This window comes from Cyphomyrmex costatus, unplaced genomic scaffold (assembly GCF_001594065.2).
Source record: "Cyphomyrmex costatus isolate MS0001 unplaced genomic scaffold, Ccosl1.0 scaffold117, whole genome shotgun sequence".
In the NCBI taxonomy this organism is placed as follows: Eukaryota; Metazoa; Arthropoda; class Insecta; order Hymenoptera; family Formicidae; genus Cyphomyrmex; species Cyphomyrmex costatus.
The window spans coordinates 40,114-58,690 of record NW_017275141.1 but is presented as its reverse complement, the minus strand read 5'-3'; the positions used below and the strand labels follow the sequence as shown (position 1 = coordinate 58,690).

Sequence of the window (18,577 nt, the reverse complement as noted above, 5' to 3'; positions counted from 1 at the left end):
CATCGTGAACATCCTTGTTTTGCCGGTTATTAATCATAGATTAGCAGCACGAGGTCAATGACTAAGTGTTCATATCGTAATCCTATACATCAATCCTATACAAATTATGATCGTAAGTATATGAAATTTGCTAACACAAGAAAAAAATGCTTTCCATTTGACGAGTCAACACAAGCATCTTTCTTGACATTTAATCTGTAACAAAGATTAAACAATGTCTGTACCGATTTGTGTCACCAAATGGAAAGCATCTAGAGTTTAGTTACAGAAGTGAATATTGGTACTTGGTTTGACCATTGGTGACCTCGATTCCAAATCCCGCAGGCTGGCCTTTCACTTTAAGAGCGTTTCAATAAGCATTCTTTCTCGCACCAACTTAATACTGAAGACACACGTATTTTATAAAAGAAACTTCAGTTCGTTTCTAGAACGCCGATTAGTGAGTTGTTATCCGTTGTCGATGCTTCTAAGTTTCACTTTCATGTAAGTTTCAGGAAACAAAATATTCGTCATTGTTATGTTCTTTTTATTACATGATGTGTTCTCTTTATTTATTTGACCTAGTTATTAAATATTGTTTTATTGAGAAAGAAATTATATAAAATAAGTAATAATATAATATATATATATTACATATATATATTAAATATATATATTTAATATATAATATATATATTAAATGTATATGTGTATTTGTGGGCGCATGCGCGTGCGCGTATATATACGGAGTAGTCTTTATAGCATATTGTATTAAAAGTAAAACATTATATTTTTTCCTTTGCTTCATATGGCAAACTTTTAATTGTTAATATCGTAAAAGAAATTTTGTCTAAATGTGAAACTCTTAAAAAATAATTATGAAAAAGGTTATTATTAACAAATTAAAATTATGTAATATAATAATATTTCCATAAGTTAAAATTATGCCGAGACGCATATGATAACTTTGGTATTTGCGTAGCAAAAGTAAAAAGAGTAGGAGTGGAAATAATTTGTATAATATGACTCTGTTATGTGCATTTATGTTGTATTAGTATTAAATTATGATTTGAGTTTTTACTATTAATCTGAACTTAACTAACGCTAAATATTCCTGAAAATTCATAATATGTTCTTAAAATTGCAAAATAACTTTCCAAGAGTATTGCGAAGTATTAACAATTACAAAATTATTTATAAAATGTAAAATCAATGTCTAAATATCATTAAATATTCCATTTAGGTATACATCGTTGTATATCGGAAAATTTTCCATTTACTAGGTGGGCTATTTTAATATCTTATCTTAAATGTCTTGTTTCCTACGCTTTTAAAAAAAGAAATGTTTTAGATGAAAGAGGACTGAATTCGAACGGGACGTATTTTGGTCATGTTTTTTCTAGATGAAGGCGCCATAAAAATGTGTGAAAGCTAACTTCATTTTTTCAAATGGAATTGAATTTTTTTTACATAAAATTATTCTTCTAGTTATTTTGCATACAAAAATATTAAATAAGAGATATAAAAAAAATTAATATTTATGAGATATTTTGTACTTTATCCTGATACATATTGACATAAAATATATTAAATGTCTCGTAAACTATTAATCTTTTTATACATAGATAATAACATTATCATTTTACTGACACGCATGTCGCATTCAATTTTGTCAATTTGAGGACAAAATGCTTTCACAAACTGTCTGTTGTTTTGCTGTTATATAAAGTCTCCATCGTAAGTCAGCAAGTTGACGATAAATTGGTTATGTACGCTACTTTCAATGAACGGTATTTGTTATCATTATGACAGCAAATCGTTATCATACATGGCATCTGCATATGAGGCCTTATTGATTGCAACTTGACTGTTTCAATAAGGACATTTTGTAGTCGTCCATATAACATGTGTGTCACAATCTAACTATATATATACAACAAGATGATGGCATATGTACCATTAATTACAAATAGACATAGCTAATTTCTTGTGCGTACATATTAGTTCATCGATATATGTATGTTGCTACAACGATTAACAGTAACATAATGACATAAACTTATTTAGCTACATTATGTTTAATGTATACGAGGACTTGCATACTTATACAAATACACTACTTAACAAAATTGAAGCATCACCTGTTCCACCCTACAAAAATAGACAATTTCAAGATAAAATTACTTCTTCAAAAATCATCGTATTGAAATGTTTAAAAAAGTATTTTTTAGCTTGGAAACACTTTACTTTTCAAATCGGTATTTAAAATAACGATCTTACTGATACTTCGTGAAGTTACATAAACATAAATGAAGATGCGTCAAACCTCAAAATTTGTTATGATTTGAGAAGTTTTACGGCGCGAACTAAAAATTGTACACAAATGTAGTTTATAGTTTTCGAAAGATTGAATCTTTACCTTTAAGTTGTTTTTTTTCCAACTTTTGTACGATTTTTTCTCACCGAATTATTCAACGTTAAAATAAAAATAACCCTTTCTCCTGATATCAAATGACTCAAATTTTATTGAGAAACTTCAAGCAAATTTCAAGATAAAATAACTTCGTCAAAAATCATCGTATCGAGATGTAAAAAAACATTTTAAAAACCTGAAATCTCACTTTTCAGACCGGTACTTCAAAAAAACGATATTACTGATATTTCGTGAAATTACATAAACATAAATAGAAATGCGTCAAATCTCAAAATTTTTTACGAAATTTGAGTTCGGCGCGCAGTTTGGGGAGACTACGTATATTAGATAATAATTAATTTGTTTTAATTCGTGATAGTACCACTGTAGTTTATATGTCAGCAATTAAAGATCCAAGCTAGACTGTTATAGGCTTCGTATTCGTATTAGTTATGTTCTTACATTAACGGTCTTTAGTATTGAATGTTGTGAAATTTGAGAAGTTCTACAACGCGAAAACAAAAATTATGCACAAATACGGTTTACAGCCTTCGAAAGATTGAATTTTTACCTTCAATTTGATTTTTTCCGATCTTTATACGATTTTTTTCATTGAGTTATTCAACGTTGAAGCAAAAGAGGTCATTTTAACTTTAACGTTGAATAACTCGGTGAAAAAAAATCACTCTGAATGATGGAATTTACCGTGGTAAAAAACAAGAATTGCGTTCGCGAGAAGCGACGAAGGCGACGCGATCCCTCAGCAATAACGATAATGTTTGTGCGATCACGGTAGCAATCGAGCACGCGAGAGATCCATCTTGATACGCAGCTCACGTAGAATCGTTCCTTCTTCGTAAGATCGTACATCTATCGTTACGGCGCGGCGTATACGCGGCAAAAATCTTTGGCAAATGTTTTCTTCGCGCCTCGCTCTACCTTTCTTTTCTGGATGTCTATTCTCGCACTCTCGTATCTACGAGGTAATCACACGGACACCGGAGAATCCAAAAGATGCGTCTCATGAATGAAGGTTTGCATGCGGACCGAGTGAACGCAAAGATCGAGATCGTTTTTCTTCTCTCTCAGAGGCGATATCAGTTCAGTAAAGACGCAGGGACAGTGATGTGGCATCGACGCATCCCGCGGAATGCGTCTCTCTTCGACACCGAATCTTTCGCTGTTGAGAACAGTGCGGAGGAAAAGGGAAGAGAAGAAGATGAGAGTGCAGTGCCGATTTCTTCTCTTTTTTTTTCAGCGCTCAAAGGTGCTCGCTCTCCCGCGAATAAACGCGATCGGTTCTCTTATTTGGCTGGACCGAAGCCGCTCGGAAAGGATCGAGAGATGAAAAAGAGAGGAGAGAAGGATAAGGAAGAAGATGAGAAAGGAAAGACCGAGAAATTGGCCAACTAAACGAGAGAGAGAGAGAGAGAGAGAGAGAGAGAGAGAGAGAGAGAGAGAGAAAAATCGTATAAAGGTCGGAAAAAGAGCAAATTAAAAATAAAAATTCAGTCATTTCTTTTGACAGCTGTAAACTACATTTGTGCATAATTTTTAATTCGCGCCGTGCAAACTCACAAATTTCATATAAGATTTTAAGATTTAATGCATCTTCATTTTTGTTTATAAAACTTCATGAAATATCGGCAAAACCGTATCTCAAATAATTCTTCTCAAAAGTACAAATTTCAAACTTTAATATGTGTGTGCTTTTTTAAACATTTCTATACAATGATTTTTGACAAAGTTATTCTATCTCGAAGTTGACTATTTTTGCAGGGTGGAATAGGCGATGCTTTAATTTTGTTGAGTAGTGTATATAAGTTATGATATGTCTGATGTCTGAGCTTCATTTATATAGACTCGATCATATATAGAGAAATAATAAATTATAAGACTCTATGTGTATAAAACAAAGTATATAGAATAAGGGCAAAGAGCCAGTAACAATTTAAATTTAAAAAATGATAATAACAATCATGTTAATAAAGTAACAAAGAAGTTTAATATAATAAATAAATAATACATACGTTTCGACTCCGATCGGGTCATTCTCAATGTTACAGTTAAAAAATCTTTAAATCGTGATTAAATTACAAAAAAACATTAATATAACTTCTACAAAAAATTGCAAATAGTTAAGTTGTTGTGTTTCTAATTTCGCATTCTTCGTTCTGTTCAATGTTGCAAGTTAAATTTAAGTTAGCAATAAAAAGATAATTTAAGTAGTGGCAATGAAATAAAAGAGAATTAATATTAAGTCACATAGATTTATAATTGTATGTAGGCATTTTCTGCCGTTGTAAGAAGGTCTCTTCGAGATCTTGCCTGTTCGTACAGGAACGCGAGCGTCCGTTTACTTAAGAAAGAGGAGAGGGAAAAGGAGAAATTCGCGCGCGGAAGATTCCCGAATTTTCTAGACCGTCGCAGTTTTCCGTGAGATATGATTGGGCCCTCGGGGCAGCGTGATTGTTTACTATTGGCTGTCCATCGATGCCTCCTCCGTGTAGGGAAGGGACGAGGCAGAGACGCGGCTCGCAGAGAGCAGTCTAAAGCCGTAATCACACTAGCGATTGCGCGATTGTGATTGACGATTGAGGATTACTTCTCACAATCGGAACAAAGCAATCGGTTACTGCTTGGCTCTGATTGGTTGAAAAGTAATCCTCAATCGTCAATCACAATCGCTCAATCGCTAGTGTAATTACGGCTTAACGTAAGATCCTGACGAGCATACACGTTACTCTAATTTTAATAAAACTGTAAACCCACGCATACATGTAAATACAGGGCCGCGTGCAGGTAAATTCGGAAAATGTGACCCATAAGAAAAATCATGAAAATATAAGGACAAAATAAATTTATTTGTACAAAACTTAGTATATGTGCAGCAAATAATGTGATTAATTAAATTATTCAATGTATCGTCCATCACCGGCCACGACTCGTTCGAGCCTGGACCTGAATGAACTGCACGCGCGCTCCAACTCCTCCTTGTCCATATTGGTCGTCACTTTTCTAATGGAAGCTTTTAGAGCAGCCTTTGTATTGTGAAACGTTGCATTTACCTTTGCCTCAACCACGCCCCATACGTAGTAGTCAAGGGGATTCCAGTCTGAGCTAGATGGGGCCACAATCGGGAGACTCATATCAGTTAACAACTGACATTGCTTTAGGACAATAGATTTCATCTGCAGATCATTGCGCACTACTCGATTGATTGTTGACTTTGACACATTTGTTTTCTTCGCCAGATCACCCATGCTGCGTCAAGAATCACGTATGATCATCTTTTTTTAGGTTGTTTACAAAATTGGGGCTTCTTTTTCAGTCTAATTGCTTGTTGTGACTTTCCCGCTTCGAAGTTTGTCTCTTGATTGTCAGCTACTACAAATTTCATAGAAACTTCGTAAACTTGGGTTTTTGTATCCAAACCACGCTATGACGATCTCTGACGACGATTTTCCGGCGCGGAGCGACTCGAGTATGGCTGCTCTTTGGTCTTGTTCTCGACTCATCGCGGAACGGGTCACTGTGTTTATCACGGTATTTTCTCGTTTATTAACCTCAACATGGCGGGCTGAATTATTCCAATGCTGCCAACTGAATTCGAGAACGACAACTCACAAAAATTCCGGATTTACCTGCACGGCCCTGTATATGTAAGTGTACCTTGTATAGGTGTATATATAACAACTTCCTCAATATCTTTTTGTTTAACATTACATTATAAAAAGCATCGTGCGACATTTGATCTGCGCAGTGAGATGAGGGGGACAGCGGAAGGCACAGGCGATTCGAAAATCGGCCAAAGTTACATACACTTTATGTATGTTCACTTTGAACTGACACGTTTAATTAATAATATATCAGTTACTTTTCGTGATAATATATTATTATTAGATAAAAAGGTTTAAACTTTTGAGTATCTTTTTTTGAACATAGCTTGAACTTTTTATTTTACTTTTCAATATAATTTCCTTTTAATTCAATATATGTAAAATAGCAAATACACTATTTTGATAGCCCTTTCAAATTTGCCGCGTAACGCACCGATGGGAGAGAGAGCGTAGAAGATAAGGAGGAAGGACACGTGCGGAGAAAAAGAAAATTCCAAGCTACGGAATAGAATTAATTCGTTCGGTGATAGACAATAATTTGTGCGTTCGTTACTAAAAGGGAAGCAAGGGAGGAAGTAGAAAATGAGCTTTAAATGTCGTTTCTCATATTTCAGGTGAGAAGGGTGTAATTAGCGTAATATAGTATTAAGATTGTAATGTAACGATTTCAATCAAGTATAACCTCATATTTCAGTGAAACACAGTGAAGCTTATTTTCCCCACGAATAAACATAACCTGTATCCAGAAAACACATTATAAAACGACATTTTGCATAACTACAATGAAGAAGCTACGATTTGAATTTGTGGTGAAATCAGAAACAGATCCAAAAACGAACGTGTTAGCTATAACCTCAATTGAGACACCACAGGGCGAAATATACAAGATTCCAGTAGAATACCAAAATATAAGACATCATGAAAAACTGACAACAACGGAAACGTTTAAAAGAATAAAAACCACGCTAAAACTGAGGCACCAATCTAGGAGAGTATGGATTACATTAAACGAAGAACTACGAGATACGTACTTAGATGAGGACGAAAATTTAAAATATGAACAATACTACTTAGAAGAAATTACAAACGAACCAACTTCTACCAGCACCACAGAAGATACATTGAAAAGATTTTTGGAAGAGAGCAACGTAAAGAAAGCGATAGAAAAATTTGTAATTGAAAAATTTACAGGTAAAAATGTGAATGGAGTTCAGTGGTTAGAGACATTTGAAAAAGAATGCAATCGTTTGAAGATACAGAAAGATGAAGAAAAAATTGAAATTCTTAGATTATTTTTAGAGAGCTCTTGCTTAGACTGGTATAGTTCTATGTTAATAAAACACTCCATTACATCGGAATGGGAGATTTGGAAAAACAATTTTCATGAAACATATGCAGATAAAGGATGGTCTTCGATTAAATATGCCATATCATACAAATATATAAGCGGTTCTTTATTAGATTATGCTCTGAAAAAAGAAAAACTCTTATTAGAGGTAAATAAGGCAATAGATACATGTACATTAATAGACCTTATGGCAGTAGGATTACCAGAATTTATAATAAACAGAATTGATAGACAAAAGCTGAGAGAAACCGAAGATTTGTTCAGAGAATTACGCAGTCTAGAGCACATGATAAAAAAGAAAAACACAGAAAATAAAAATTTTAATAAATACATAAAAGACGATTCAGAGAAAAAGCAACAAAAAAGACCTTGCAAAATTTGCGAAAAAAAAGGTAAAATGAATAGATTCCACCCAGAATCTGCATGCTGGTTTAAAGCAAATGAAAACGATAACAAAGAAAAAAACCAAATAAAATTTGTAAATAATACAGAATTAGAATCGGAACTAGTTACCTTGGAACAAAAAAACTTGTAATCCCACCATTAATCAAAATAAAATTGCAACTACAAGACACTATAGAAGTAATGGGAATATATGACTCAGGGTCGAATGTCTCTCTAATAAACTCAAAAATATTAAAACTAAAGGAAAAAAAACCAGAAAAGGTGCAAAGCGCAAATTTATTAACGATTAATGGTGTGAAAAAAACTAAAGGAATGGTAACAATGAAAATAAAAATCTTCGATATTGAAAAAACTGTAGATATTTTCGTAATTGATAAAGACACTTTTCAATATGACTTCCTAATTGGATTAGATTTGATCAAAAGTTTTCAACTAATCCAAGACGAAAACTTAGAGATAAAACAAAAAAAATATAAGAAGATTATGCAAAGAGATTCAAAAGAAGATAATAAAGTTTCCGATAAATACTTAATAAATTTTAATGAACACATTATTACAGAAAATTTTAATATTTCAGTAGATCACTTAGACTACGAAAAAAGAACGGAAATAAACAGACTAATAAATGAGTATAGTTCAAATTTTGCCAAAGATAAATACGATGTGGGTACAGTAAAAGATTACGAAGCTAGGATCGACTTACAAATAGACAAATATTGCTGTAAAAGGCCGTACAAATGCAGTGCGGAAAACAGAAAGGAGATAGAAACACAAGTCGCAAGATTGCTGCAGGAAAAATTAATAGAGGAGTCATACAGCCCCTTCGCAGCCCCAGTAACTTTAGCACTTAAAAGAGAAGAAAATAAGAAAACAAGATTATGCTGCGATTTCAGAGAATTGAACAAAATCGTGATACCACAATCACAACCTTTTCCGGTAATAGAAGATTTAGTGACGAAGGCTAGAAATTGTAAAACCTTTTCGATACTAGACATTAATTCAGCGTTTTGGTCAATCCCGTTACGAATAAAAGATAGGAGAAAAACGGCATTTGTCACACAAGAGGGACACTATCAATGGACATGCCTACCGTTTGGATTAAAAACCTCACCAGCAATATTTCAAAGGATATTAAGCAATATAATAAGGAAACATAAACTTACAAACTTCACAGTAAATTATATAGATGACATACTAGTATTTTCGAGAACGTTTGCAGAACACATAGACCACTTAACACAATTGTTGGAAGCAATACAGAAAGAAGGATTTAGATTAAAATTTTCTAAGTGTAAATTTGCAAAAAGTTCAGTGAAATATCTAGGGCATATAATAAGTAACAACTCAATAAGACCAATAAAGGATAATCTGATCTCGATAAAAAACTTTCCGACCCCAAAAACTCAGAAACAGATCAGACAGTTTTTAGGAAAAGTAAATTTCTACAATAAATACATACCAAATCAAACTATAATATTAGATCCATTACATAACCTTTTGAGAAAAGGACAACAATTTATTTGGACCACAGAATGCCAAAATGCCCTCGACAAAATAAAACAACTACTGTGTTCCCAACCAATACTAGAAATATACGATCCAGATCTTCCAATCTACATTTACACAGATGCGAGTTTACAAGGCATAGGAGCAGTAATGAAACAAAAACAACCTAATAATCAAGAAAAACCAGTAGCCTATTTCTCAAAAAAATTAAATAGCAGCCAAAAGAAGAAAAAAGCTATATATTTAGAATGTCTTGCAATAAAAGAAGCAATACAATATTGGCAATTTTGGCTCATAGGGAAGTCATTTATAGTTTTCTCAGATCATAAACCTTTGGAAAATTTAAACATAAGATCAAGAACGGACGAAGATCTAGGAGACTTGACGTATTACTTGTCGCAATACGATTTCACAGTTAAGTATGCTCCAGGGAAAAATAACTTAGAGGCTGATTGTTTAAGTAGAAACCCGGTCTTAGAGGCTGATGAAAACAAAGACGAAATATTAAAACTAGTGAACTTAATACAATTAAAGGATATCATCGCTGATCAAGAGAAAAACGAAGAACTACAACACAAAAAAGATAGAATGATACTGAAGAACAGAATATACTACAGAAAAATCAAAACTAAAGAAAAAATTATCTTAACAGAAAAATTCAGTAAGGAATTTATAAAGAAAATACATGAAGAATATTGTCACATAGGGATAATACAAATGAAGAATAAAATTACACCGTATTACATAGCAGCAAATATGACACAAAACATCAAACAAATTTGTAAAAATTGTGAAATATGCATCAAAAACAAAGCAAGAGGACAAACGAAATACGGATTGATGTCACAATTGGGCCCTGCGAAAGAACCATTCGAAATAATGTCGGTGGACACGATTGGAGGATTCGGTGGCTCCAGATCGACAAAAAAATACCTACATCTATTAGTGGATCATTTCACAAGATATGCATACATTTTAACATCAAAAACACAAACGGCGAAGGATTTCATAAAACTAATCAAAAGGGTAACAGAAAACAATAAGATTGGCATGATATTATCAGATCAGTACCCGGGTATAAATTCTAAAGAATTCAAAACATTACTAGAAGAAGAGGATATACCGATAGTATTTACTGCAACGAACTCGCCATTTTCTAATGGACTTAACGAAAGATTAAACCAAACTTTAGTCAATAAAATCCGGTGCACAATTAACAAAGAAAAAAGGAAACAAGCATGGACGACGATAGCACAAAAATGTACACAAAAATATAATGAAACGGAACACACAATAACAGGATTCACACCAACTTATTTAATGGAAGGAAAAAACATACCAATGGTACCAAAAGAAATCCACCAAAAAACGAATAATAATTTAAGTCAAGATAGAAAAATTGCTTTAAAAAGAACCCTTAAATCACATAATTACAATAAAGCTTTGTACGATAAGAATAGAAAAATAAAGGAATTTAAGGTTGGAGAATTAGTATACGTAGAAAATGGAAATAGACTAAACAGAAAAAAATTAGATGAACTAAGAATCGGCCCCTTTGAGATAATAGAAAAATTATCAAATTCCATTTACAGAATAGATACAGGACACAAGAAAGCGGAATCAAATCTTTTTCATATTACGAAGCTCATTCCAATAACAGAAGACATCGATGATATGGAGGATAGGTTTTTCCGGAGGGGAGATGTAAAATAGCAAATACACTATTTTGATAGCCCTTTCAAATTTGCCGCGTAACGCACCGATGGGAGAGAGAGCGTAGAAGATAAGGAGGAAGGACACGTGCGGAGAAAAAGAAAATTCCAAGCTACGGAATAGAATTAATTCGTTCGGTGATAGACAATAATTTGTGCGTTCGTTACTAAAAGGGAAGCAAGGGAGGAAGTAGAAAATGAGCTTTAAATGTCGTTTCTCATATTTCAGGTGAGAAGGGTGTAATTAGCGTAATATAGTATTAAGATTGTAATGTAACGATTTCAATCAAGTATAACCTCATATTTCAGTGAAACACAGTGAAGCTTATTTTCCCCACGAATAAACATAACCTGTATCCAGAAAACACATTATATATACTTAATTACGCTTTTGAGGCTTTCACGGGTATTTTCTTCAATTATACCAGAAGGTTTGCGGGTTGTCACCGTGTCTTCCTTCATTGTTAATGCCACGTTTCGTAAACCGTACCGTTCACTTCATCAGGACGAAGGGTGCGCTGATACAGTATCCTTCTGGTAAATCAATATACTTAGTCCAGTGGTACACCAATTTTTTCAAATCGTCCAAAAAGTGTGATGGCTAAAACTTTGCGTTCGTGGTAGCTCCGCGGCGATGACCTCCTCATTCAACGCAAATTTCTTTCTTCCGAGCCAAATCTTCAGGTTTAGGAACAAAAAGAAGTTGCATGGAGCCAAATCTGAAGAGTATGGTAGATGAGGCAGCAATTCGTTTAGTAATTCGATCAATTTTGCGGTGGTAATTGCGAATGAATTAGGACGGTGCGTTGTAGTAATGGTATAACGACCTAACTTCCGATGCTCGGCTATAGCTCGTCGTATTTTTCGTGACAGGGTTCGAAAGAGGTTCGTGTGGAGGGAAAGCGCAGTTAATTATCTCAGACAACGTATTAGACAAGAATGAATATTTATTGATCAGCTGTATGTCGCGAGGCTCGAAAGCCTGAGTACAATAGTATATTCGTGTGTATGTGTGTATATGGTGTGTCTGTGCGAATGTGTCAGATATAATCGTGTCGCTGCGTGTATTTACAAAGTGGTTGCGACCGGAGACGGCTACAAGTGTAGTAGTACGTATGTGTGCGCGTGTGTGCGCGTGCGTGTGTATGTGTGTCGGTGCGTGTATACTTTCGACTAGACGCGATACGCACGGGCGCGGCTCTCTGTTGTGCCGGGCCGTTTAAATACCCGAGTGTTTAGCTTTTTTTCTTCCCTACTGCACGACGCGCGTAACTAGACCGGCGCACACCTTGATCTAGCTCGCGTGGTCGTATATCGGGGAGATTATCGCACTTTTCGCGAAGGTGCGGTGTTTGAGAAGCGACCGAGAACACTCGGTAGAGGCGGAGAACTCTCCACCCCCTGTCGTATGCTAGCCGATCGCAGGATAAAGAGACGGACGCAGCGGCTGCGGCCGACGGTCGAGAACTCTCGACAGAAGCGAAGCACTCTCCACCTCTAGACGTCGGTGTCACCGCGAGTTCACTGAGCAACTGCCAAGAACTCTCGGCAGAGGCGGAGTATTCTCCACCCCCTTGTTCTTGATACACAGTGCGAGGCTTGTAGGAAGCTTGGTATAGCTACCGAGAACTTTCGGTCGAGTCGGAGTTACTCTCTAACTCCATTTACTTGCTATCTCAGGCTATCGGATTTCTGGAACTGGTGTTCGGAGCAGGAATAGGATCGTAATGAACAACAATCTATCTCGAGTGCAGCATTTTATATCATAAAAATGCCGCGTTCGTATTTTCTCGAAGCGTCTCGTAATCTCCCGTTGATCGACGTTCGTGTCTGCGAGACGTCGACCGAAGGGAGATATTGCCGGCCGAACGCGTTCGACAGCGTTCGACGAGCTTCGACGTTGCGCGACAGTTGCTGCTGCCGATACTTGTGAATTATGCTTTGTTATATTATCGGGCGCAATGCGCTCTTACCGCTGCATCGTTCTGCGATGCAGCGGTTTCCGGCTGAGTGTTAAAGCCAGTGACGGTACGTCTAAGGGGCGTATCGTTATAATGGAATAACACTTTTTTTGGCCAAATGAGGGCGTTTTTTTTTCAATTCTTTGTTGAAACGGCCTAGCAAGCTAACGTAGTATTTTTCCATAATTGTTTTTCCCTTTTCTAAGTAATAAATGTGGATGATGTCTTTAGAATCCCCAAAAATAGTGGCCATGACCTTTCCAGCCGATGGAACTGACTTGGCTTTCTTCGGAGCCGGTTCATCAAACGAAGTCCATTACTTCGATTGTTGTTTTGTTTCGAGTGTGTAATGGTGAATCCATTTCGTCTACGGTCACATATTGACGAAAAAATTTTCGTGGATTAAACAGATCTAAACACTCCTTAGAGATGGTCATACGCACGCGTTTATTCTCCGTAAGCAAACGCGGCATCCATCACGACGTCAGCTTTCTCCAATATTTCATGCAGAATATGAGATACCCGTTCTTCTGAGATGCTTACCATATCTATTATCTCACATTCATAACAATATCGAGCACTTTATTGAACATTTCTTCGTCAGTAGCAGTTTTCGGGCGCGATTTTCATCATCGATGTTGGTACGACCACGTTTAAATTCATTTACCCAAAAACTGATGGTTGGTAATGATGAAGTAGATGTGCCATGACCTCCTGCAACTCTGCTTGAATCTGAGTAGCAGATTTTCTCTTTCAAGAAATAGTTTTTTATCGCTACATGATACTCCTTTTTGTCCATTGTTGAAAAAATGTTTGAAAAACTTGCTTTGTTTGACTGCTTATAACTAAATGACTAATGGACGCAATTGTCTGAAAATTAAACAGCAACCATAAAAAATGATGTACTTTTTTGCCATTATGTCCTTTTACGATACGGACTATCTCTGTGTGACTTAAGAAACTTTTCAAGTTGCCCACGTATATGGTTTAGTTGCTAATACATACTTTAGGATCCCCTCAGGCCTATTTTGTAGTAGTTTTAAGTAGCTGTAGTGGTTAAAATTGACTAATTACAATTTAATATTTTTAAAACTAATCAGATAATAGGGCTACGAGCCATAATTTTCTTTAATTTTTGCTTAATTCTAATATAGTTGCGTTTTTAACATTGAAAACGTAGATTAATTAAAATTAACATTGAGCAATAGATTCATTAAAATTTTAATTCCATTGATTCTAATATATTGCAAAGAATATCACGTAATGTTGGCGTTTCGTCCCGGCTTCCAATACTGGACTCATCAGTAAGGTATTGTAATGGAAGCCTACCTTAGACGCCGGTGTAAGTTATTAAATCGAGATTCTATATAAAGTGATATACGCGTATCTCAGCACTTGCGAGAATTTGCGAATATCAATAGACCTCTGATGGCGGGTCGACGTAGTAATATTATATACCATGTAATGGTAGTAATATTATACTACCATACATGTAGTTAATATTTTTATATTTTTATATTTTGACTTGATAAGTCTCAATTCTCACAAGTACATCATCTTACAACTACGCTTATAACTGTTGTAGGATAAACATTAGGTTGGAATCACATTTGTTAGGCGTATTTGCGTGTATCGCGTAACTGCGCAATCAGAAGCAATTTGCTGTTGTAGTTTCGCGTTTTACTAATTACTATTTAATAATGCGATACGCAGCAAATACATTTCATGGACGTCGTTTTTTTTATGAACTGCTTTTACATACAGCGTAAATTGCGTAAACATATCTTGTGTCAGCCAATCAAATTGTCGCAAATAAGCTGAAGTCCTATAAGGCGTATTTGTCGTATATCGTATATCCGCCTAATCAATCAAATGCACTGCTGTCGTAGTTGGTAAATGTTCATTTTAGGGAACCCAGCTCCGATGACCTTGACCTTGACATATGTTGTCAAGGTCATGATTCTGAGTAATCTCCAACAGGTTTTAGCTGTCGCTCGTCCTTTGTTATAAAATTATTAATAATCATAGTTTTTAAATTAATGTATGGTATATATGTATGATATTAAGTACTACACCTTTCCCTGTTTAGGAACGTTAAACTTTCCACGCGAAGTAACTTTCACCCTCCTCCCCCCTGCCAAGGAGCACACTACTTCCATGATTACTGTTGGGGGAGACCTCTATCGACGGGGCGGATGCGGGAGGGGAGCGAGCCATAGGTCCGCCCGCTTGCACCCCCCTCCGTGTGTGTGTGTGTGTGTGTGTGTGTGTGTGTGTCCCAAAATAAGACATTATTTGATGTTTCACACACACACATGGGGGGTGCAAGGAGGCGGACCTACAGCCTGCCCCCTGCCACACCCGCCCCGTCGGTTGAGGTCTCCCCCAACAGTACATTTATAGCAATAGTAAAATCATGGAAGACGTGTGCCTCTTTGCAGCGTGGGAAGGGGGGTGAAAGTAACCTCGCGTGGAAAGTTCACTACTGTTAAAAATAACAGTCTTGACTATTGAATACGCATAGTATTAACTATTGATAGTACACAATAGTTCAGACTATTGAGTCTGAATATCTCAAAAATTATAAGAGTCCGCCACCTAGTTGTTACGGCAAAGTTGCCCAGAATCATTACCTTGACAACATATGTCAAGGTCAAGGTCATCAGAGCTGGGTTCCCTAAAGTGAACATTTACCTCGCGGTTTTGTATTTTAATGATTACTGATTGGTTACTCGATTACACGATACGCAACAAATACGCTTTATGGGACTGTAGCCTTAGAGTAAAGCCTTGTGTCCACGATGCTAGAAATTGATCCGAGATCTCGGATGAAGAAAGAATTAACAAATCACATTTGAACAATTTGGACCAATGTAATTGGTCAATTTTTCCTTCATCCGAGATTTCGGATTGATTTCTAGTGACGTGGACACAAGACTTTACACACAGTAGCACATTAGTATGTTGTGTAACGAGTGGTGGTTAGTGTTTATGGCGCGATGGGCGCGAGCGCACGAGCGAAGCGAGCCAAAAAAATGGACGACGAAAAATACGCTTCTCTCATCTTCTTTTTTTATTGTTTGACTAAAGTACACTTATACATTTATAATTAGTAGAGCACGGATTAAAGTTTAAACAATAAAGATTAAACAATAAACCCCCACTCGTTACACATAGAATTTTTCATCACGCGTACACGTGATGAAAAAAAAGATAGCGCAACGCAGTGGTAGCGCTCGTACAAATATCAACACAGAGAAACGCGCCGACCGGAACATCCTTTCGGGGGGGAGGAATTAGTATAGTATTCTACAATAATAAAAGTATCATCTACGACAAAACGACAATACAGTATCTAAATATCATTCAACTTATAATAACGTTTAAATTTAATTACAAATTGTAATAATCTAACAATTATAATTAAAAGTAATGAGCAATACAAAATTTTGTATTGTTAAATATTTATTTATAAAATATTTTAATTCTTTTTCGAGGGGGCTACGCCCCCTCCCCCGAACCCCCCCTACTTCCCACGCGCCACCCCATAAATCGCACGAGCAACGCGAGTGCGACTTTATGATTATATAGCATATTACTAACACAGTGCACTCGTGATGAAAAAGTCTATGTGCAATTCATGTGGTATAATCGTCTATAGCGCGACACGGGCGCGCATGCGCCGCACAATAAACAACTAATACCCACTCGTTACACAATGTACTATTATACGATTTGAATGGGTGTAAGTTACGCTTACACAAGTTACGCTGCATGTGAAAGCAGCTTTAGAAGCAGGAAAGCAATACGCATCCTCAGTTAATAAAATTTTAAGAGAATACGTTGAAAAACAATAATGGGACAAGACAACATTAAACTGACGTGTTATTGTTCCGCAATGTTTGCTCTTAAAATTTTATCATTGAAATAAAATTCGAGCATGAGATGCATCGCATCTCGTCTCTGTAAAATTAGCACATTAACTTTAAAAATCGAAAATTTTTTAAACAGTACTATTTGCATCCGCAATACTTTTACAGTTCCTGATAGATTTCATTAATAGTACCGTTGATTTACATCAAAATATTTAAAAAATAAAAATATGCTGTGCTAACTTCGCGTGGCACAGCAAGATTCGAGAAAGTTGATATTTAAACGGAATCTTACAGTACTCGAAGAGTACTACAATTTCTGATCAATTATAGCAATAGTTCCGGCCACTTAATATTTCTTAATACATTTTTAAAAAAGGTGCTATCACCTCAAATATCGAAATAATTAATTTTCTATACGTCATTTTTTTTATTAGAAGAATACTATAGTTCTTGATAAGTTTTAATGACACTACCGGCCTTTTTAATACATTCAATCAATTTTTTAATTTTCGCGCTAGTATTGAACCTTGTTGTAGCCCACGAGTGCTACCACGATTAAGTCTCGCATTTCAGCATAGCAACGAGCTTGCGGAAATGCAAGACTAATACCGCGAAGCAATCTTTGCATTTCGGCGTAGCAACGAATTGCGGAAATGCAAGGCTGCAAATTTCATAGCGCGTGCAGACAGTGATCACTGATCGCATGCAGACAATGACCGCACGCGCATCGAACGACTATTGCTAAGAAGCAAATCTTCTATTTCGACATGGTAACGAATTGCCAAAGTGCAAGATGGCAAAGTCAGTATTGCGTGCACACGGCACGCATGCCGCTGGTTCGATGACTACGCGACGCCTATATATTCGGCGGTCTAAGGACCGACGACGGAGTCTTGTATTAAATCTAAACGTAACGATATGTTACGCGCATCACGTGTAACCGGAGCCACGTAACATCCGCGATAACGTTCGTCGCCCGGCCGGTTTAATCATAAGTCACGAGCGAGAACATTAAATCTATTATATTAATATAATTAAATAAAACAACAATTGAAATCAACTATTATAAAGTTATAAAATAAAAGGGGTCATTTTAATAAAATTGGTGAAACGAGTGTTTTGTGCGACGACCTTGTTCATTTTTCCTACCTCTCCTCGTGGGTTACAACCCTTTAAGTGGACCAGATCCCAAAATAATCTCTTGTTGCACCGAGAGGTACAACAACCTCAATAATAAAGTACCTCTAAGCAGCCAGTACTGGCTAACTTTTTGGCTTTTTTTCTGACGACAGTAGCATAGACCGGAGAGTAAAGGTCCTCGGGGAAAAAGGTCCACCCTTGTATCTCGGTAATAACGCATTTACTAGAAAATTCTACCACACAGTTTGTCAACTAAGAGTGAGAATCTTATGTCTCACAGTTCGTTACTACCTGATAACCGCCAGGAAGTTTGTACAGATGTGCCCATGTGTTTGAGGGCCAAAAGTAACCTATTAGCGCTGCAGTTATTTTGGTCTGAAGGGATCATTTTTTGCACTTAGGTAGATTAAATAAGGGTATTTATTTATTTATTCTATTGTTTTAACAGTGTGATTATTAAAATGGTTATTACTATTATAGTTTTTTAATAATAATGCCGCAAAGTTTACTTTTCTTGTAGGGGTAAAAAGTGCCATGATTGTTGGAGTAAAAGTGCCATGGTTGTTCTGTGTTCGTTAATGTTGATTCTATAACAAGTCGATAATCCTAAGTCTTATC

General features: G+C 36.0%; 2 protein-coding genes across 2 annotated transcripts; both read left to right on the top strand.

Moving 5' to 3' along the window:
* The first annotated feature begins 6,607 nt into the window (after positions 1-6,607).
* LOC108778173 (uncharacterized) lies at positions 6,608-8,070 on the top strand. The gene is made up of 2 exons (XM_018545282.1): positions 6,608-6,626; positions 6,707-8,070. Exon 2 carries the CDS (start codon positions 6,795-6,797, stop codon positions 7,893-7,895), a length of 1,101 nt encoding a protein of 366 aa, XP_018400784.1. The 5' UTR covers positions 6,608-6,626; positions 6,707-6,794; the 3' UTR covers positions 7,896-8,070.
* A 16-nt stretch (positions 8,071-8,086) lies between these two features.
* LOC108778166 (uncharacterized protein K02A2.6-like) lies at positions 8,087-10,984 on the top strand. Its single transcript, XM_018545272.1, has 3 exons — positions 8,087-8,189; positions 8,325-9,056; positions 9,570-10,984. Exons 1-3 carry the CDS (start codon positions 8,087-8,089, stop codon positions 10,982-10,984), a joined length of 2,250 nt encoding a protein of 749 aa, XP_018400774.1.
* The last annotated feature ends 7,593 nt before the right edge of the window (positions 10,985-18,577 follow it).

What these genes read in the sequence shown, in the direction of transcription:
- LOC108778173 (XM_018545282.1), top strand. Translation starts at nt 6,795, where the DNA reads ATGAAGAAGCTACGATTTGAATTTGTGGTGAAATCAGAAACAGATCCA.
- LOC108778166 (XM_018545272.1), top strand. Translation starts at nt 8,087, where the DNA reads ATGAAAATAAAAATCTTCGATATTGAAAAAACTGTAGATATTTTCGTA. An exon ending in TGGATTAGATTTGATCAAAA is followed by an intron (nt 8,190 to 8,324) that starts GTTTTCAACTAA and finishes ACATTATTACAG; the next exon opens with AAAATTTTAATATTTCAGTA. An exon ending in TAGATTAAAATTTTCTAAGT is followed by an intron (nt 9,057 to 9,569) that starts GTAAATTTGCAA and finishes TTTGGCTCATAG; the next exon opens with GGAAGTCATTTATAGTTTTC.